Source organism: Uloborus diversus, chromosome 4 (assembly GCF_026930045.1).
Source record: "Uloborus diversus isolate 005 chromosome 4, Udiv.v.3.1, whole genome shotgun sequence".
Classification (NCBI taxonomy): domain Eukaryota; kingdom Metazoa; phylum Arthropoda; class Arachnida; order Araneae; family Uloboridae; genus Uloborus; species Uloborus diversus.
Genome location: NC_072734.1, coordinates 63,222,402 through 63,244,483, shown reverse-complemented (window position 1 = coordinate 63,244,483; position 22,082 = coordinate 63,222,402). Strand labels below are relative to the sequence as shown.

Below are 22,082 nucleotides of genomic sequence, written 5' to 3'. Positions count from 1 at the left end.
TATCCATGACAAAAGGGTGCATTTCCACCCCACTTATTGCTTTTAAAAACAAAACCAAATTAATTTAAAAGGGGGGGGGGTTCAAACTGCAGCATTGAAATTTTTAGAGGTGGGGGAGGGGTGCTTGTAAGGGTATTTCTCTTTTTTGGGGGAGGGGTTTTTCGCGATATTTAGGTTTGTTTCCCTTGAACTTAGGGTCGGGTGAGAACCCCTGATTGAATGACAAAACGCGATGTGCATGGGCGTAGCCAGAGGGGGACATCTGCCCCTCCCTAGAAGAGAGACTCATTTCCTCATGCTCCTTCCTAATGTCTCAAAAGATAATTTGAAATTAGTTTCAGGAATTAAATTTCAAAACACATTTCTGTTGGAGCTGTGTTTTTCCTTTCACCTGACCATTAATAACATAAAATGTTTTTTATATAGTATGGGGGTGAGGGACTATTATTTCAAGATATTTCCGTCGTTCAGCACTGGAGATGAAGGGGGGATTAAAAATCACTGTCTTGTACTTGCCCCTCCCTATGGAATCCTGCCTACGTTCATGGCGATGTGTAATTGGTTAAAAACTGAGATTTACCACAATTAAATAAATTAACACGTATACCTTCCCTGTGGATTGCTTGCAGAGTTTTTCTAGCGTTTAAGTAGAGAGAGCGCTAGGGTAATATTTTTGCTGTGCAAATGAAAGCAGTTTAGCCTACGGCTCCTTTGCGAGGGCAACAAATTAAAAAGTACAAAAACTAGTTAAAGAACCTAACCCCCCTAACTGTTTAAACGTAAGTTTAAACAGTTGGGGGGGGGGGGGAGAGAATTCATGGCGCAGACTGCACCATTGAAAATTTTTAGAGGGGTTCATTTTAGAGGGTTTTGACTTCCTTGTGTGGGTTTTGTTCTTGAAAGAGCACTCCGTCGCATTTGAGAGGGTATACCCTTGCTTAACCTCAACATAATGTGACGAGAAAAATGCCAACATAGAACCCCCCCCCCTTTCTTGTTTGATCTCTATACTTTTCCCTCATTTTGACAGTCAGTTTCTGCCACGGGGACAGAAAAGCATGCACTTAAGTTATGCATTAACTCTCGGATCTATTGATCCATTCCAAGTATGAAACCAGTGGTGTTCCCATCAATTTTTCTGAGGGTATACTCCCAGTAATTCATTGTGCACAATATTTGTATGCGATGATATACATAACATGGGTGCCCACCTAGGGGGGGGGGGAGGAATTGCGGCGCAGACTCCGCCATTAAAATTTTTAGGGGGGTGTTTTAAGGGGTATTTTTCTCATTAAAAGGGTGGGGAGGTGCGCCATTGTCCTTAGGGGGGGGGGGGCACCTTTGTACATAATATATCATAGTATGAAAATTTTTGAAGCTTGAGCTTTTACGCTATATGTCTAAAAAATGTTTGAGAGTATACGCGTACATGTAGGGGTTCCTATGGAAATATCTCTATATGAAACACATCATAATGAACTTAAAGGAACGTTTGATGATGGTTGTTGCTGCTGGAAAGGTCGAGCCAATCTTAATTGCCTCAGCTAAAGCTGAATAAATTGCATAGCTTTGGTGCAACTATTTTAAAGTATTAGAGGGATTCCTTTGAGTTTCTTTTTTTTTTCCTTTTCTCACATTTCGAGCAACGAGATGTTTGAACAACAAGATGAAAAAGAAAAGAATTGCTGTTCTGTAGCGGATTACCCTTCCGATTAATGTGATACAGTTGCTTTGTTACCCAATGAATAAGAGGTAACGTTTTGAAGACAGCTGCATTTGGAGCAACAGTGGACTGCTAGATTTATGCTTAATATATGTAACCTTTGACAGACCCAGCAAGATCATCCAGGCTAAAACTTATCTCATCCTTGTAGCTTGCATTTTTCAACAAAAGATCTGGCACCATCATTTTCTTTTCTTAAAAAAGGTGGAGTGATGTGTCAGCATCCCCCCCCCCCAAAAAAAAAAAACGCTTTTTTCTCTTTTTTTTTCAATTTTCTCTAAGAACACTTTAGTGAGTTTCTTCGTCATCGTTATAATTTATTCCCTTATAGTAATTTTTTCCTTAAAAGCCTTTGAAAACTCTTTTAGATCCTCTGTCCTTGATCTGATTAAGAACGTGACCATAAGAAAATTAAATATCATATCATACGGCGATGCTTTTAAATTAAATTCATATGAAAATGTTTAAGCAGCATAAGTATAATGTAAAAATAATCCATTTTATAAGCCTTCAGAATAGTTAATAAATGTGAGACATTTCACTTGTAAATTTAAACAAATGAGTTGCTTTAAATTTGATCAATGTAACCTTGGCTAGCACTTTTCAAGCTTGTATCATATTAGTCACGAAAACTAAAAAAAAAAAATATTTTTTATTTCTTGCTGCGCGGCCCTATACTCGTAGAGTTAGAGTTGGGTTTTTGATGTGACAAGGGTATTATACTCTTGGTTTAAACTCAAAAGGCCGAAGTGTCAAAATCTTATCTTGATTACTGAAGAAACATATTGTCCCTGAAGTCCAATTTGTCGGGGGAACTCCCCGACATCGATAAAACAGATGAAAAATAAAAATGGTAGGTGCGGGGGACTTCGGGGTGTCATGTCATGAAGAAACATATAAACGAAAACGAGCAACAGTAGTCACAAATAATGCTGAAGTTTCAATTTTAATATGGTTATTTAGCAGAGATTAAAATAATTTTAATTAATTAATAAAAATCTATGTAAAATGACAGGTTTCATATCTCAGATATTCAAACACTTTGCCGTTAGTAGATTTTTTTTTTTTTTTTTGGTACCTAAAAATTTAGCTAGATTACATATTTGACATAATGCGTACCTAGAAAGCAAGTAAGAGGATAAGTAATTTGTATTCAGTAGCTGATGAATACTTAGATATTCAATAAAACTAAGTAATCTTAAGATATTCTATAAAAAGTTTTTGTTTAAACCAATTAGTTAATGTTCCATTAAATCCACTAAACTAAATCGCTTTTAATCAGGATTGGTTTTGGACTGTCCGAAACTGGTTTAGGACAGGACAGGTGGTTTTTACCATCCAAAAGCGTCCGAAACAGAGCCGGCCTTAGCACTTGCGGGGCCCCATTGGAGAAATCTGATGGGGTCCTTTACAGAATGGTTGTACAAATTCGAGAAGTGCCAACCTATTTTTCTGATTTGGGCAAGGATTCAAAACTGCCACAATTATCCGTCTTCCTTCAAATTTCTACATCACGTTTGATTTTTACTTCTTTTTTTCTTAAGAAATGAATGAATGGCCACAAAAATGAGTATAAATTTTAAGAACGTAACAAGGACGTAGCCAAGGAGGGGAGGCCATGGGGCCCGGACCCCCCCCCCCCCCCCTCCTTCCCGAAAGAACATTGTCTGCTTTTTCTCAGTTGTTGCACCTCACGTCAACAAAAAATTTCCAAAGAGAGAAATTTTATGAAACCCGGTATTTTCTCCTTAAATATTCCCATTAATCAGCAGTTTTCCCGCATCCGAGTCAACTCAGAACACGAGAACCTCGTGCAATAACTACAGGTTCCCAGTTGCCGCCTGTCTTTTACTGTGTTGCGTACTGCGTCCGAAAACGAAGAATTTCCGTATTCTTTCAACCCAGCTGGGTTGTGACCTTGAAATTCGGCCCCTTTCCCTCAGTCCGCCAGATTGCCATCGGCAAAGTAATTGTCAACAAACATTCCCCAGTCTCATTGGGGTGGTTTTCTTTCTTTCTTTTTGCTTCGACTCTTTTCCCGTTTGGAACTGATTTCCTAGACATGCTGCACGAAGGACAGCCAGAGTGAGGTGCATCCCTGGTGAATCAGAAATTGAAAATCCTATTATTTTCTGTTTTAACACACAGTATCTTTCTACCACACACTTATAGGAAACATATCTTGAACGAAATTGTAATAAGAAGAAAATTAAGTTTACACAAACTAGGTAAGTTGTCCCTTTTAAAGTTTTTTTAACAATACGAGTAATTTTATGTGTTAATTTGTTTTCCCATTTAAAAACTAAGTTCAGACAGCAACGAAGAAGAAATTCTACACATTTCGCGTGTTTGAGGATGAGAAAAAAATAAACTTTAATTATTAATTAATTAATTTTTGTTCTTTATATTTTTGGTACGATTCATTTAAGATTTATTTTATATTTTGATTAATAATCTTATTTAAACTTTTAGTTTTTTTTTTTTACAATAATAGATTACTTATCTCCCCGGAAGCTTACAACTTTTAAACTGTAATCCTGAAAAGTTTTTTTTTTTTTTTTTTTTTTGAACATTTGTGTCTTATTTTTTAGCACAAACTAGACTTTTTACGGATGTTTTTCCACTCAATATTTAAAATGACCGTTAAACATATTAAATGTCCAAAATGTATTTGTGTTTGAAGGTAAAATAAGTGAATAAATAAAATTTGAAGTTGATGCAACGGAATTACTTGCTGTATCAAAATTTTATGGTCCCAAGAGAAGAGCCGTTAGTCATTTTTAACTGAAGAAAAAAATCTTTCTTCGATGTTGTTCCGTTTTTCAAGAGAAGCATATTTGTAGTTGCTTCATTGGAATAAATTTTCTGATCGTTATTTACCGCCATTGTACTGAGGATTTATTTAGTAAGCATCTATGCATCCATCATTAGTAAACTGCGATGGTAGCATTAAATGTAACAAAAAACGGACATGTGCATTTAACTATAAATTACTAGGTGAAAATTTCTGCTATTTACTGCGTTACAAGCAAATAATTAAATATTTCAACTCTTAATTTCTTCAAGTTAAAATTTTTTGCTATTTCTTGCAGTAGAATATGTTTTACTAACATCACATAAAAGAAAGAAAAAAAAGTCAATACCTACGTTATAAAATATGATATGCTTTCGAGAATACAGGATGATTACAAAATTGCTTCTAAAATGGAAGTTATACCAATTTGAAAATGAAAGAATCAGAAGTGTTATTATTGTTATATGAATTTTGGAAGGTAGATTTAAATCATTACTGGATTTTTAACCACAATCATTCTAAGAATTTTTTTTACAAAAGATTGTCTTTAGACTTTGGAACATCAGATGACTGAGGAGCAAAAAATTTACAAACAGAGGCTATAAGAAACCTATAAGTTTTGATTCCAAAAATTGGCTAGCTTTATTCATATTGCATATAGTTGAAAATGTATCTAATTTGATGCTACGGTATTATCGCAATCTCAAACGGGTCGAAGATTACCTTAATGATCAAAATTTGACGTTTGACTCCAAATTATGAAATTTTGAGTCTGACACTTGCTTTCTGCTAATAAAGACAGTAAAGTAACCAGGTTATAATCAAATATTGTCACGATAATTCGTAATAGAGCATATTGACATTTTCCCTGTAGTTGTTTACAATTATATTTTTAATTTGAAAAAGACTGATTTGTACAGAAGTTGTTTTGTATCAGCAGAATAAACAGAACTCGTGTTTGGTGGTGAGATAGGTGGGTGCGATGCCTCCTCTTGATCTTTTAAATGAAGCATCAAATTGAAAACATCAGAGGAAAATCGCCAATAATGTTCAAATCATTCATGACCTTATAAAAAACATTTATAAAAAGCAATCATTTGCATTTTTTCCAAAATGTTGTTGAAATAAAAATACGCAGATGCTTAGTTTCATTCATTATACATTCCATTACTCGAGAGGTAAAAGATCTCTCAGGTATTCGTTTGGCTTGACAAAATTGAACCCCTAATGCAGTTTCGCATCGAAGAGAGTTCAAGTGTCTCCATCTGGTGGAAACTCGGCATCAAAATTTCTTGTGCCACTCACATCTGCGCCTTAATGGACATTAATGGCATTTGAAAGACTAGATGCCATATCGGTGGTTCGCACTAGGTCCGAAAAGGCTAAAGCCTCTAACGATAACGAAGCCCGATTAGAAAAAAAAAAAAAACCATAGCGGATCCTAAGATAGCTTATTTTACCAATTCGTTGCAAAAAAAAAAAAAAAAAAAAAATAATAATAATAATAACGATTAAAAAAAGAAAAAAGAAACGGCAATACGTCTTTTTTTAAAAAAATGATTGCAGCAAAGGAAGTCTCCGTCCATCAAAGAGATACAATTGTTTGTTCAAGATTTTAAATGATGGTTAGAAATGATAATTAGAAAACGGATAAAATTAGAAATTTCATTCAATTTCGTATTATCAAAAGAATATGTTATAAACGTAGATAAACAAAGAACTAGTTCAAGCTTTTTAAATGAAACCTTGCTAATATTTTCGTCGAGAGGGTGGTTGAATTTTGCCAGAAATCTTGATCAAATCGGGCAGGGTGGCGGAATTACGTTATTTAGCATTCACACAGTTATACATTCTACGCGATAGATATAGATTTCTTTATTTTTTCAAATAAAATGACTTGTACGTGTTTTGTTGAAATATATTACAAAGCTTTAATATTTTATCACCTGCATTTTCCAAGTAATCTCTAGAACAGTTTTCGTTTTCCGATTTTCTTTTATTGTGAACTTTTTATTAATAGGAATTATTACATCCCTCATTTTCAAAGCTTCAGAACGGAGGAAACTTATGTGATGAAATTTTTCTATCCATGTTTGGAAACTTAGTATGGGATAACTTTTAGTTTAACGTTAATTTTATAAACTGACAATAATTTCTTTGCCACTTAATGTAAAATTTTTGTTTACTAATTTTAACAATTGCTCCATCAATTTCAATTATTTAATTAATTTTAGTTAATTATCATATTTTAATAATTAGTTTTAATTGGATTTATTTTTTTAACGTGAATATGAGCTACTAATTTTGCTTTAACATGCTTCCTCTTTTGAAGCTCGCTCAACCTTGGACCCCCCCCCCCTTAACAAAGTTCTAGCTACGTGCCTGAACGCAAAAAAAGTAGCTCTGGGAATCTTTTTATACCCAATCGCATGAGGTTGGCGCACGAGAAAATGGGGGGCGGGGGTCAAAAGAAGTGTGGGGGTTAGGGAACGGCGAAACTGATGCTAGTTTTTTTCTTCCCCCCTTTTTTTATTGTAAAATTGGACAATATTATGGGATTTTAACATGACTGATTAAATGACTCATAAAAAATGTGGAATAGGGCCGCTAACACAGGAACGGATGACCATCTCAGACTTTCCTCTTCCAATTCAAAGTTCGATTATCATGAAATAATTTTAGAAAAGTCTATTGTTGCAATTTTTAGTTTTTATTTTCGTGGAATAACTCAACCCACCCATCAAAAAACATTTTTTTTTTTATATAGATCATTATTGTGCAACTTTGAGAAGTGAGGGGGCAAGTCCCTTCACCGTTGGAAGTGAGCGGGTGGTTGGCCCCTCCCCTCCCCCGTACGAGCAGCCTATGTGCGCAATTTATAGCATAGACGGAAAAGGAAAATGCACCATAATTTATCAGTTCTAAAAAAGCAATTTTAGACTGCATGCAAAAAACCAGACGTCTTTGGGATGTCAGAAGTGGAACGGAGTTGCAGGGAGCGGGGGAGCTGTTCTTGCAAATTTTTCGAAATTGAAGTTTAAAAAAGCAGTTTTGGTACGGAGATGACGTTAGGGGTGAGGGAAGAGGAGAGGGACGTTAGAGGTCAGATAAACCACTCACGGTTCCCGGAAGAGTCTTCAAAGCTGATTTCTAAAATCCCAAATTTGGACAATTTTGTGTAAACTGAAGGGAAAGGGGGAGAGGCGGAGGTTCCCTGCCTACCGAATTATTTTTAAAACTTAATTTTTAATTAATTTTGGTAACGATAGGGAATTGGGGGCTCCTCTCAGAAATTTTAGTCTCAATTAGGTGATGTTTGATCAAAATTGAGAAGAAAGGAATTTGGTGATATCCTGATAGAAACTTGCAAAATCGATGGCTTTAAGGCGCAATTTTAGACTATCAGTGGTGACATTAGGAGATTCAGTGACATTTCGAAAATTTTTCGATATTGAAGTGTTAAAAACTTTATTTTAGGTAGGTCCTGTTTAGTAACGATTCAGAAAAAAAGGGGGGGGGGGGGGGAGAGATTCCTCCCGGAATATTTTTCCAAACTGAAATTAATTTCATGCTATCCATGGGAGGTGCTTATGCTAAAGAAAGGGGTAGAAAAGATTTAAGAGTCCTTCCCCATGAAATATTTCGAAATTTAAATCTTAAAAACATTATTTTAGGCTACCTTTGGAGACGTTAGAGGAGAAGGAGAGGAGGGTTGTCAAATTTATGAATCTTCTTGGAAATCTTTTAAAATTGAAAACTGAATGATGTAATTTTATTCGAGATGAAAACAGTCGGAAAAAAAAAAAAACGGAAAATTTCGAAAAAAAACCTTTGTTTTCCAAAAGGGTTAATTTCCACTACGGAAAAATTTAAAAATGAATTTTTTCAACTTTTCAGGAAGTTTTAACTGAACGTTTAATCAAAAAATGATTAGTAATTTCTCATACTTAAATTCTGATGCAATATCCTCCCCGAGCTCCTCCTTGTATGTCAAAATACTGTGTAACTTTGATAATACAAGTTTTTGTAAGATAATATAATTTGCATATTGATCAAAAAACATTTGATATTTTTTAGAAAATACCAATATCTTTGGTGAAGAATTTATTTTCCTTCTTTAAAAAACAGACAAGCATAAATTTAAACACAGAACTATGTTCCTGCCTACTGCAAACCAAATGTACAGGGTGCAGCAACAAAAAACCCGGGCAAGCAATTTTATCAAAAATAAATAAATTAACAAAACAAAAATATGAGAATACCATTAGCAATCAATAAATTAATTGGTTTCAAACTGGCCGCCTTTTGAAGTAATACAGAGGTGCAACTGCATATTGAAATTTTCATTCATGGGCCGCAAGTCCTTTAATCAATCCTCTTCCCTATAAAGCAACTGGTTTAGAGAGCCCAAACTTATGTGTAGTTAAAGGTTGGACCTTGGAGTGTCTATAGACCAAATCCTATTGTTCTGGGGGTTATCAGCTGGTTGAACGGTAAATAAGTAAAAAGTATCTCTTTCAGCGTGGACTTATGGCCGTCTCAAACGGTTCTGGCATCTTTGGAGTCATACAAATGCCTGAACTTTTTGGAACTCCTAAAACTTCTGTTTGAGCTGTTTTTGCTCCTGCTCGCACTAATCGGTCACAAATTCCCTCCATCTTACAAATTACTTCTCTCGTGAAAACCAAAGGATTTCATTGATTGCACTTTTGGATGACCTGACGATTAACTGAAATGTTCACTGTTCGTTTTTGTAATACTTTCCGGACATCGACTATCATTTCTAAGCCTTTTGAAGCGATGTTGCATCAAATACTGTTTGCCGAGGTATAACAAGCAAACGAACTGTCATTCTACTTGGTTAAACAACTTTAAAATGGCAGGTCTTTTGCTTAAAATTGTATGAAAACTGAAAAACAATAGATAAAAAAGGAGATATATTGCAATTATTTTTGAATAAAATGGGAGACTAAAATAAGTAAGACGCTCATTAAAATGAAATTACTTTACTTCCATCCAAGGATGTAATCTTTGTCCGATTTCTTTTTTTTTTTGGCCACACACTGTATACTGCCGTGCTAAGCACAAAAGTAGAATCTCCAGTTGAGCTCAAGATGAGATATTGTGTTTTAAAGTTTGGCTCTTCCACATATTTGATTCAGATGTTTTTTTTTTCCAGAATTTAAAAAAAAAAAAAAAGTTCCTGATTAAATGACCCTAAAACATTTTATTTATTAAATAAAATACGAAACAGAAAAAAATTGCAGGTGTGACTACTTTTACTACTGTGCTTAGCACGGCCATAGGAATAAAATGAATCTCTTGTTTAAGTTATGGTTCAGCTTTAGAAACCATCATACAGTTTTGGCTAGGTGTTTCTGTTGGAAAGAAAAAGAAAAACAAATTTAGTTTTGATTTAGACTTAGACTGGACTGGAAAAAAATCAAAATTCACTAGCTATCATTTTCAGACAGCAAAGTTACATTGTAAGGAATGGAAATCATACTTATTTTTCTTTCAAACAATATCAATCACACAGGAAATACACTGCCAGCTCAGTCATTCCAGCCGAGCCTTACCCCTGGCTATAGGGCGGTAATTTACTGAAAATATCAATCATGTTTGAGAGTCAAAAATTACAACAATTATTTCAAGTTTCAAAGGCAATCTAAAATAGAAAATGTAATTGTTATGATTAGATACACCTTTCCAAATATTAAAGGTTGAACGACGACTTGACTTATTTCTGGTGTTTGACCAAGAAAGCTCTCAGTTATAAAACAAAAAGTTTTTTTTCTAATTAAAAAACCGTATTTCTATTCATGAAAAAGCACGCAGTATTAAAAGCTTATCATTTATTTATTTTTTTTTTTTCAGAATGCACATACATTAGTGTTAATTGTGAAAAAAAAATTGTCATTGCTACTGAGTTTTAAAATTTTTTACTAACACAAATAAAGAAAGAAAAAAATAATAAAAGTAAATTAAATGAAATAAATTAAAAAGTTAGCTTTGGAAATTCCTGAAACTAGAAACGTACCGAGTACTCGGTAACTACTCGGTACTCAGCCAAATTCTGATCAGATACTCGGCCAATACCGAGTAGTTGCAAAAAATTGAATAATGTCCAAGACAGATACTAAAATTTATTAAAAAAGAGCAAGCATTACATTCTGCAATCATTTACAATTAAAATTTATAAGTCGAATTTAAATTTTGAGAAAAATGAAGTTTGTAATGCTTCAATGGAATAAATCCTTATTTTAATGTCCCCAAAGTTAATAAAACTTATTTATTAAAAATTATGCAAAAAAGGTAAGTATAGAAAATATGGAATTTTTATATTAAGAATGGATTTTTGCTACAAACAAAAATTAGTTATAAAAAATATAAAAATACTTTTGCTTAAAAAATAAAAGGAAATAAAACAACAGTAAAAGCACAGTGCAGGAACACTGCAGACACGTGTTTTGGCGTTACAAGGAATTTCTTTTTCAATGCACAAAATGGGAGCTCGTGGATTTAAAAGCATCCGACAAAAGTCGGATTTTTTTTGTCGTATGTCTTAACATTCTTTAGCTCACATGTTATGCACTGAAAAAGACGTTCCTTGTAATGGGGAGTCAGGAACACGTGTCTGCAGTGTTCCTGCACATTTGTTTTTTCTGCTTTTAAAAATTATTTATGTTTGGCGGACTAGAACTATAATTGATTGGTATACAGTGAAACCCCTCCTAATGGACACTCCTCTTATGCAGACAATTTTTAATTCCCTAGTTCCAATGCAAATAACATTGTTAAACCCCTGTCCTGCGGACACCTCTCTATTACAGACAAAAAAAAAAAAAAATGTCCTGTTAGTGTCTGCATTAGAGGGATTTCACTGTAATTTGTTTTAATTCCAACTTGATTAATCATACCTTTTATTTATTTTTAATTTTAAAAATAATTATTTTTTGTAAAATTTTTGACACAAACTAAATTGTTTATATAATGCGTAATTAAATTTCAGCAGGAATTTAGTTTTAAAAACTATCATATGGACAAGGAGGTCTATACTACTATTCCAATAAGTTCAAAATTCATCACATGTGTGTCGGTGGTTCTTCTCAAAACAAAATTGGTGCTTGGTAACTCGGCCGAGTAGTGAAAGGCCGAGTACTCGGTACTCGGCCAAAGTGCTACTCGGTACGTCTTTACCTGAAACTTCGGAGTCTTGGAGTATCTCGTGGACATTGCCGATGTGATAGTAAGAGTCTGGGATAGGGGCATTTGACCCTTACGTTATTGCAGACCGTATTAATTGCTGATATTTATTAAAAATTTATACTTTGGTCCCTCACTGCCTAGTTCTTTTGTTTTGAATGGAAGTTACAGGGTACAGCGGGTGCCGCCTTAGGTATGGATTTAAAAATGTTTAATTGGCTATATACGTTTTATTTTTTTCTTCTGGATATTTATTTAAGACTAGTAGTTTTGGACATGTATTTGCTAACTTTAATAGGGGTGCTAAAAGCCTAAGGAAACTCCCCCTACTCTTTTAATCACACTGAAAGTAGCTCCATATATATCCCCAGATTAAATATCTTTAATCATATTATGATTAATATCAGTTAAGTTTATTTGAACTCACTTTATTTTCTTATTTATTTTTGTGAGGAAAAAATAGGCCCCTGCTGGCGCGGGGACCTATTGGGTTCTTCTGCTTTAATCGGCTTTAGGCCGGCTCTGGTCCGAAACTGTCCAAAAGTATGCTAAAACTAAAGGGGTATAATCTAATCAATTCTTTACTACAATATTCATACTCTATAAGTATAGATATTAATGAGGTTTAATTAATTGGCATTTGATATATTTTGCTCCAAAATGTTCATTTAAAAAATATCTTTAAAAATATTGCCAATACCTCTATTGCATAAAAACTTTCTTATGTAACAGTTGATAGAGTTATGAAAGAAAATTCACGACACTACCAAGACAACTAAGTTCAGCTCTATTTATAACTCAAAGGAATGCTACTAAATGTACAATATTTAGGTGCAAAAAAAAAAAAAAAAAAAAAAAAAAAAAAAAAAAAAAAAAAAAAAAAAAAAACTCGATTTTTTTAATGGTTTGTGCAAATGAGTTTTACATGATGTTTTAACAAAAATTAATTTTTAAATCATGTATTAAAGAACAAGAAATTGATGATAAGACATTTATATTTTAAAACTTTTGCTATTCTTGTTTTAGTTCATATTTTTAACATAATACATTCTGTAATTAGAAAAAATTATAATTTATTGTATTTGAGTCAATCATTGCACTATATTTTGAACGCTTTCTTTTGCACAGATGCATAAAAGACAAGAACTTTTGTTTATGGAGAAAAAAAACCCTCATGGATACAGATTAAAACTTTTAAAGAAGAATTTTATTTCTAAGTCACTAGATTATTTAACTTGTATGTAACTAGATTAAATTCAGCTGCATAAATAATTTGAATGTTCACATTGAATAAATGTTCAGTTAAAATATTAATTTGATACATTTTATTCTGTTTTTTGATGTTTTCTCACAAAATACAATTTCTCTAAAAATATAGTTTTGGACACTTTCGGACAGTTTTTGACACAAGGAGTTTGGACAGGACGGTTTAAAAATAAGGGTATTTTACTGTAGTGTCCAAAATCTTGCCAACCTTGCTTTTAATATATAAATTTGTAACAGTGAGTGAAAGGAAATAAGAGCATTTTCTCAGTTTTTCGTTATTCTTATTTCATTCTCAATTATGTTGCTTCATAGCTGTACATTCATGTCAACGACAATGTTGACTATTTTTACATTTTACCTGTGTGTGTTATTTACTAGAACTTATCGACTGAAATTAGACAAGAAACAAATTTTTTAAAATCATAAATAAAAACATTTTATGGCAGTCAAATATTACAGACAAAGAAAGTTTTAAATATTAACCAATCATTGACCTCTTTCTTCCACGTTGTCGAACTTCTTCTAATTTTTCAGCTACAGCAGCTGACTCACGTCCAAGTGTCTTGAGATACGAATCAATAATAGCGTCAAAAAATAATTGCGAGTTAGGATGCAGACTGGACACAGCACGCTCCAAGACATAGAGGTCAACGGCTTTGTCTTCAACCAGGACATCTCTTTTGGATAGACCAAAATCAATAAAATAAACATCAAAATCGTCTTTCATAGCTGTTTCTTTTAGATGACCTTCCTTAACTAGCAGATTAGATGTTGTCAAATCACCGTGAACGATATCACTTTTATGCATTTTTGCAATACCAGTTCCGATTTTGTGAGCAAGTGGCGTCATAGTGGTGATTACATCAGGTCCTAACTCTAAGAGCCTAGATTTCAAGAATTGTTTCACTGTAACAGCATTCGAAATCTTTTCGAAGATGATGCAGCGGGAGTGGAGGTCAGCAAAATAAACAGCAGGACATTTAATTCCGATTTCTCGACAGCGATTCAAAGCTCGAACCTCTGCTCGCATACGTTCTGCTGTCAAAGTTTTGTCCAAATCTGGATGGCGATATCGTTTAACGAATCTTTCTTTCAAAATAGATGATTTTCCTAAAAACTCACCTTCATAAACTTTTGCTTCTGAGCCTTGGACAACTAATTTAAAATCTTTTCCGATGTCTAAACAATTAGAAAGATCATCTATGAATTCACACATGTTTGTTGCTCACTTTTTTGTTTACATTCGGCTGAGAGAAGTAATGATGCCACTCTACGTTAACCAAATATGTAAAACAATTTTTTGAACGAAAAGTAAAACTTTTCCTAAAAGTAAAGTAATACTTCACTAGAACTGTCATGATTTTTTTCCGATTAATTGCATTTTTAAGCTTTTTTTTATATATTTGAAAACTAATATAGAAGCAACTTACTCACAGTTAATCTTCTTCTACTTGTGAAACCGCCATCTAGTGGATAAATGTATGAATATCGATCAATAATTATTATAAAAATAAGGTTGCAAAGCCCTATTAATGGAGGTCCTCCTTCTTTCTTTTTTTTTAGTATTCATTTATTCTTTATAATTAGCAAAAATATAAATATTCGAATAATTAAAAAGGCTAATAATTTTGTTTACGGTGGAAAAAAATGAAAAAATACTTTTTCATTTACATGCATGATTATTTACATTAGATGGTGCAATCTTATAAAGGAAAGAGAAGAAGAATGCATTATTTTTGGCTACTCTTGGTATAAATGGGTGAATAAATAAATTTTCAAATTCAGTAATATTTTAACAAATTCAAATCGTCTGCAATGGTTAGTAATAGTAAAATTATTCAAATAGACAAGAATAAGGTAGAGCATTATTAAAGATTTTTTTTTTTTCATTTGCGTTATTCTGAATAAGTAAGTAAATTGCGCATTCACATGAAATAGACTTAATGTAATAGCTACGATTCATGAAAACAGTAATTTAAAATTGGACGAAAAAATTGCAAACATTGAACGTTCTTGGGAATTGGTATTTGATATATTTGGAGGATGTAAAATTAATCTTCTGAACAAAAAAGTTCATGTAACCTCAACTGATGAAAGTATTCAGTCAACTTCACTAAAAAGTATTTTATAAATGAAAAAAAAAAAGAAAAAAGCATTAATAGAATTATTTTTTTTTCTATTCATTTACTTTTTACAATTAGCATTCATATGAATTAATGACAGGTGAAAAATAACTTCTTACAATAGAAAAAAAAGTTATTAAATTAATTTGTTGATAATCATATTTTTTAAAAATGAAAATGGTGCTGAAAAATGTCTGTTAATTAAAAGTGAACAACGAAAATTTTTGAATGAAAAAATATATATATATACAATTCAAATTCGTTTACAGCAAATTTAGTGATGAACATATCAGTTAAAAATATGAGTTTAAGTTTTACATCAACTACAGACAAAAGCACTCAAATATTTTACTGTGCAAGACTCTCATATGTGAAACCCATTTTCTATGTTGAAGTTCTATATGCAAATAGTTTGTGATAATGATAAAGGTTAGAAATGACTACTTAACATTAGGGATTGTGATTTTTTAACTTTTTTTAAATCAAAAATTCGGATTTTTTTATTTAGATTTTTTTTCAGTCTTGAAACATTTGTAGACATCAATTATCATTATTGATCTTTTAGTGCAAGTCCAGACGCATAGTTCATAGTAAATTTTTATCATAAAATGTTTGTACATTGTGCATAGCAATCTAGAATGTTTTCTAAGTCCCTTCTCTCCCCTTTTTCACGCAGTTTTCAAACAGAATTTTCTCTTTTTATAAAAAGAAAACTGTCACACATGATAATAGAAGTTTTACAATGACAATCAGAAATCCTTTCGTACAAATTTCGTTACTACTAGGTTTCAACTCTAGCTGGTCTGCCCCCCCCCCCTTCCCCAGCTACTACCACCAATCATTCATTTATACTTCTAGGAAACATTGGTGCTACTATATTTCCTAGAATCATAATTTTTATACTTTTTTCAAGATAAATTCTTAAAATTTGACAATTTTCTTATCAGCTCAGAGTCGACTAAAGTTCTGAAATAAATCCAATTGGGGTGAATAAGGCAATTGTTAGTTATTTAATGAATTAATACTTAAAATGATTGAATAAGTAAACGAATTGAACTATGTCACTTTACCCAGCATGCACTTGACTAATTTAAGAAAACGTTAAAAAGAAAAAAGTTCTTGACTGACAACAAAATATTAAAATATGAGCAACATTTTTTATAATTCTAATTGTTATCATTTTTTAATTCTCAATGTGTTCATAATTTGGAACCGTACAACGCTTTCGATTTTGTTAATACTTATTGTTAACTGCTTGACAATCTTACTTAATGTTAAGCAGTGTTCGTTGATTTTAATCAGCTTGATTTAAGTTATGATTAAAATCATGATTTAAATTAAGTAATTTAGAAAAAAAAACCTGTTGATTTAAATCAAGAAATTGTTTTAACAAAAATCATTGATTAAAATCAGTTGATTTTATTTTTATTAATTAAATTTGAATTTTTAGAATATATTGCTCTAAATTTAACTGCACTGCATTATACAATCTTAACTTCAACTGGCTAAACTACATAGATTATTCTTGCAATATTGCTTTTATTCCAAAATTACAGTTCGGTAAAAAGTATATATAAAAAATTGCATTTTTTCTTATACACCATTACTTTAAGTAAAGTAATTAGGTAAACTTATTAAGTAAAGTAATTGTTTAACACATTATTTTACACTAAAAATGTACATGATGATGGAAACCTTATTATTAAGCCAGGGGTGCCCACCAAAGGGGGGGGGGGGAGGGTTATACCGCAGACTGATCCATTGAAATTTGCATGGGGGTTGTTTTTAGGAGTATTTTTCTCAATTTTGTGGAGCTCTTGATAAGGGGAGGGGGACACTACGTGACATTTAGGGGGGTGCTCTTTTCCTTTAGAAGGAGGGGCACCCCCTAGATTAAGCAAAGCGTCAAACAAAATCGCATCTTATCTAAACGTTATAACCTATTTATGAATCTTATGAATTTATTGAATATTTAGAGAACTAATGCTAATTTTAAGAGTAAGCTAAAAGGTTCATCAGTTCAGGCTGGTTTATGATCAAGTTTTAACAATTGCCTTATTCACCCCAATTAAATCTATTTCAGAACTTTTGTAGACTCTAAAAGCTGATAAACATAGAAAACTGCCAAATTTTAAGATTTTTTCTTCTAAAAAATATGAAACATATAATAATAGGAAATAGGGGTACCACTGTTTCCTAGAAGTATATAGTTGAAGGATTGGTGGTAGTACCTGGGGGAAGGGGGGGGGGGCAGAGCAGCTAGATTTGAAACCTAGCGGTTGATAGTCAAAATTTGTTCTGAAGGATTATATTTTTGTAAATGCATCATCCACTTATAAGATATTTACTGTCTTTTAAATCTGTATCACGGAAAATTTTAAAACGAAAAAACAAAGCAAGTTTATTTGTGAAATTTATTGAAAGTCTATAGGGACATATATTTTACTTTCTTTTACATATAAAGGTGTGTTTAATGGACGTTATACAGTTGATTAAGATCAATTTGAGTAAATTTGCCAAAATTATAAAATGAAAAAAATAATTGGAAACACTAAATGACTGCGTCTTTGTAAAAAAGAACCATTATCGTTTCATCCTCAGTAATTATCCCAACATCATCTGCACAATGCCAATAAAAAGTGTCACTATTTCTATTCGTTCTTGAAAATTCAACACTATTTTTAATTTGTATCATCAACTTCCAGCATTAGACCTACTTAAATCGAACGTTTCACAAATACATAATCATTAGCTTTAACAATTTTTAGCTCAACTATCAATTCCTATACTAAGTCGTCATAGTTGTCTTTTATTTCAAATACTTAACTTACTTTGTCAAATACTTAATCAGAGTTGCTCTTTATTTTGAGAACCCCATTATTATATAGGGGACCCAATTACCCGATAGTGAGGGGGTAGATATAATACCCACTTACTTAGTAGATGGGTATAATACCACTTACCACGCATAGCAAAAATGTACGGGGTAAGTGGGACCCCTCCTCTTAAACACTTATTAATAATATTTTGTTCAAAAATTCTTGTTGCTGTATGAACTTTAAGTTATACTATAAGTGAAAAATTAACTATCATAAAAATAATAAAAACTAACCTTGAAACACTTCTTTGAAAAATGTTGCTTGAACTCGCAAAAAAAAAAAAAAAAAAAAAAAAAAAAATCAGAATTTTTTTTTTGAGTAAGTGCTATGACTTAGAAAAGTTTCACGAATCCCAAATATGTGCTAAACCAATTACTGTGATGGAATTTAACATGATCTGTGCAAAAGAGTTTGAAAGAGTTGAAGAGAGTTTGAAGAGTTGTTTATCCATATTTCAGTTTTAGAGGGGTGACTCACTTACCGCAGTGACCCAGTACCCCAACCAACCCTAATCTACAAATGTTTCAAGATTTAAAAAAAAAAAAAAAAAAAAACTGAATAAAAAAAATCAGAGTTTTTTGATTCAAATAGAAAATTAAAAAATCACAAACTCTGATGTTAAGTAGTCATTTCTAATAACCTTTATCATTATTACAATAAAAATATTTTCATGTAGAATTTTAACATAGAAAATGTTTTACATATGAGCATCTTGCAGAGTAAAATGTTTGAGGGCTTTTTTTTTTTTTTTTTTGTATTTGATGTAAAACTGAAACTCATATTTTAAACTGATATGTTCATCATTAAATTTGTTGTAAACGAATTTGATTTTTTTTCCAATTAAAAATTTTTGTTGCTCACTTTTAATTAACTGACATTTTTCACCTTTTTCACTTTTTAAAGACATGATTATCAACAAACTAGTTTAATAACTTTTATTCTATTGTACATAGTTATTTTTCACCTGGCATTAATTAATAATGAATACTAAGTGTAAAAAGTAAATGAATAGGAAGAAAATAATTCCATTAATACTTTTTTTATTCATTTCTAAAATATTTTTTACCGAAGTTTATTGAGTACTTTCATTAGTTGAGGTTACATTAATTTTTTTGTTCAGAGGATTAATTTTATATCCTCCAAATGTAACAAATACCAATTCCCAAGAACGTCCAATGTTTGTCGTCCAATTTTAAATTACTCTTTTTATGAATCGTAGCTATTACATATCCTAAGTCTATTTCATGCAAATGCACAATGTATTTATTCAGAAAAACCCAAATGAAAAAAAACGTTTAATAATGCTACTTTATTCCTGTCTCTTTGAATAATTTTATTATTACTAACAATCATAGGCAATTTGAATTTTATCATTTTTATATGTTACTAAATTTGAAAATTTATTTATTCATCCATTTACACCAAGTGTAACCAAAAATAATACATTCTTCTTCTCTTTTCTTCATAAGATTGCACTAAAGTAAATAATTATGTATGTAAATGAAAAAGTCTATTTTTCATTTTTTTTTCATCATAAACGCAAAATGTAACCTTTTTAATTCTTCAAATATTTATATTTTGGCTAATTATAAAGAATAAATGAATACGGAACAAAAAAGAAGACAACATTAAGGGCTTTCAACCTTATTTTATAATTAATATTGATTGATACTCATACATGTGTTCGCTAGATGGCAGCATGAACGATAAGAAAATCAAGTAGAAAAGCGAAGATATTGCACTATTTCACCCTGACGCTTTCAGAATCTTTCGGTCCCTAACCGAACGTGTAAACAAAAGAATTCTGAAGAAGCAAAACGTCACTTTCCGCGTGTTCTATGTAAAATAGCAGCTAATTATTATTAGCTTATTTTTGTAATTTCAAAATATGAATAAGTTAGTGAATTTTGCGAAGTTAGTGCGGCGTAATTGGAAAAAATCAGCTTTTTTGTTTGGTCTGTGCGCTTACGGGGGATCTTATGCCAATGAGAGATATCAGTATGCATAATAACTTTTCTAATATTTTGTTGTATTGTTGTGCTTTTATGAAAGCTTTCAAGGTTTTCCCGGAAGTCCGGCACATTTAGTTGCATTTTTTTTTTAAACATCTCCTTTTAGAGTGCGAACTTTACATTTTCTTTATGAAAACTTCATCAGCGGTAACAAACATATAATTTTCTCCGCATCACCCCACTTCTTAGTAGACGTCTTAGATAGTAACAAACATATACTGATTCTAAATGGGTGGGGGTTGGGGATGACAAAGTTTTCACTTACAAAATAAATTTTGTGAACCTTTTTCAGGGTTCCCCTTTTCTTTTTGGAAAAAAAATCGAGTTTCAGGACACTGCTATTTGCGTTCGGAAGCTCAGAGGAGAAAAAACTCTGTGTTTCACTGCCAGTAATTTTTTTGGAACAAATCTGATATACCCCCCTCTTGGCGACTTTTTCCTGTTGGCGCCAAAAAAGCGTCGCCAAGAAAACTATGTATGACGTCATATGTCATACATCGTTCTTAGGGATGCTTTTTTAGCGCCAACAGGAAAAATTCAAATTATGTCATTAATTATTTAATGAAATTAATGCATTAATTTTTTTCCGTTGTTTCTCCGGGATACGAGCCCTCGGTCTCATAGTACTTTCGTAATGAGACCTCGGCTTGCCGGCCCTGCCTCGGTCTCATTACGAAAGTACTATGAGACCTCGGGCTCGCCAGGACCTCGCTGCCGCTCGGTCCGTTATCCCTCCGACTTTTAATATACATCACAGTCGGATATAAGTCACAGATCTCCTCCGTTCAGTATACAATAAAGTCACAGATTTTATGTGAAATTAACACCATTTTTGTGCTACAAAAATGCAAACCAGACCAAAATACAAACTACCAAAAACACACTAAAAACACAATAATTCAAAATATGTTCACTTACCTTTTTTACTTTTCTTTTACTTCCTCACGTGAGGCAGTGCACATATGTTCCGCTCTTAGGGAAATTATCCCATTTTTTATTATCATTACTTTACAAAAATATTTAAATTATGTTTGTTTTGACAAAAAAAATTCCAAAAAAAACAACCTTATTTTACTTGTATTTTGTACTCCACCCAATTAATTTCGCGAATTATTTCCAAAAACTTTACAAACATATCCTCATTTTTGTATTCACAATTTTTCATTCAAAAATTTCAATTGATACATTTGGACAACATCACAAACCGAACTCATAATTAAAATAGAAAATTCAACTAAGGGTCGTTCCATGTCAAATCAACGAAAAAAATGGCATTTTCAACCTGACCTTCTCAAATATTTTTGATATTTGGCTCAATTGTTAGGTTTACATAAAAAGGAATAAATATACAATAATAAGTCTCTATCTATTTTAGTTTCTGAGATAATTCGATCCAAAGATAAGCAAAAAATGTAAAATTTTGCATTTTGCTAATCATATAATGAGTCATTATTTGTTCCCGTATTGTCGCAGAACATTACTTTTGGTGTTTTTAGAAAGTGCTTGAATGGACCTTTTATTTGATATGTAACATGCTTATATTTCTTGATTTTTTAATTTCAAGGTCAAACACTTTGACCTTTGACCTTCGATATTTCAGAAAGTGTATTTTCATTTTTCTTTTAAAAAAAAATGTTATTCCTACATCTATTTTTTACAATATACGAGCATATAAACATGGGATTGCCATGGGATGCTAAGTTATAAAATAAAATGTAACTTATTTCAGTACAAAATCGGCATTTAAGTTTTATTTTATATACATATTTTTAAAAAAATCAACCATACTGCAGCAAATATTTATTTAATAATATATTAAAATTAACACATTATTAAGGGGTATTATATACTATACATATGTACTGAACATAAATTAAAATTAATATCGATATTAAAAAAAATAGTTTTATTATATGAATTCTAAAGAAAAAAAAATTTGCTGGCATATTTATTTTTGAAATGGCATTATATTTTTTTTAAATGAAAAATATTTTTTACTATCATAATATGTGTATCTACTAAAAATAAAATAAATTACATGACTTTTTCATTCTAAATTTTTCACCTCCAGTTCCTTTT

General features: G+C 31.8%; 2 protein-coding genes across 2 annotated transcripts in view; one reads left to right on the top strand and one right to left on the bottom strand.

Annotated features, from left to right (window-relative positions):
* Nucleotides 1-13,410: 13,410 nt before the first annotated feature.
* On the bottom strand, nucleotides 13,411-14,231 carry LOC129221182 (EKC/KEOPS complex subunit TP53RK-like). Its single transcript, XM_054855633.1, has one exon. The coding sequence runs from the start codon at nucleotides 14,203-14,205 to the stop codon at nucleotides 13,468-13,470; it is 738 nt and encodes a 245-aa protein (XP_054711608.1). The 5' UTR covers nucleotides 14,206-14,231; the 3' UTR covers nucleotides 13,411-13,467.
* A 5,554-nt stretch (nucleotides 14,232-19,785) lies between these two features.
* LOC129220289 (acylglycerol kinase, mitochondrial-like) overlaps nucleotides 19,786-22,082 on the top strand; it is a 51,034-nt gene continuing 48,737 nt past the window's right edge. The window contains exon 1 of the mRNA XM_054854682.1: nucleotides 19,786-19,989. Coding sequence (XP_054710657.1) covers nucleotides 19,880-19,989 — 110 coding nt within the window. The 5' untranslated portion in view covers nucleotides 19,786-19,879. The remainder of the gene's footprint in view (nucleotides 19,990-22,082) is intronic.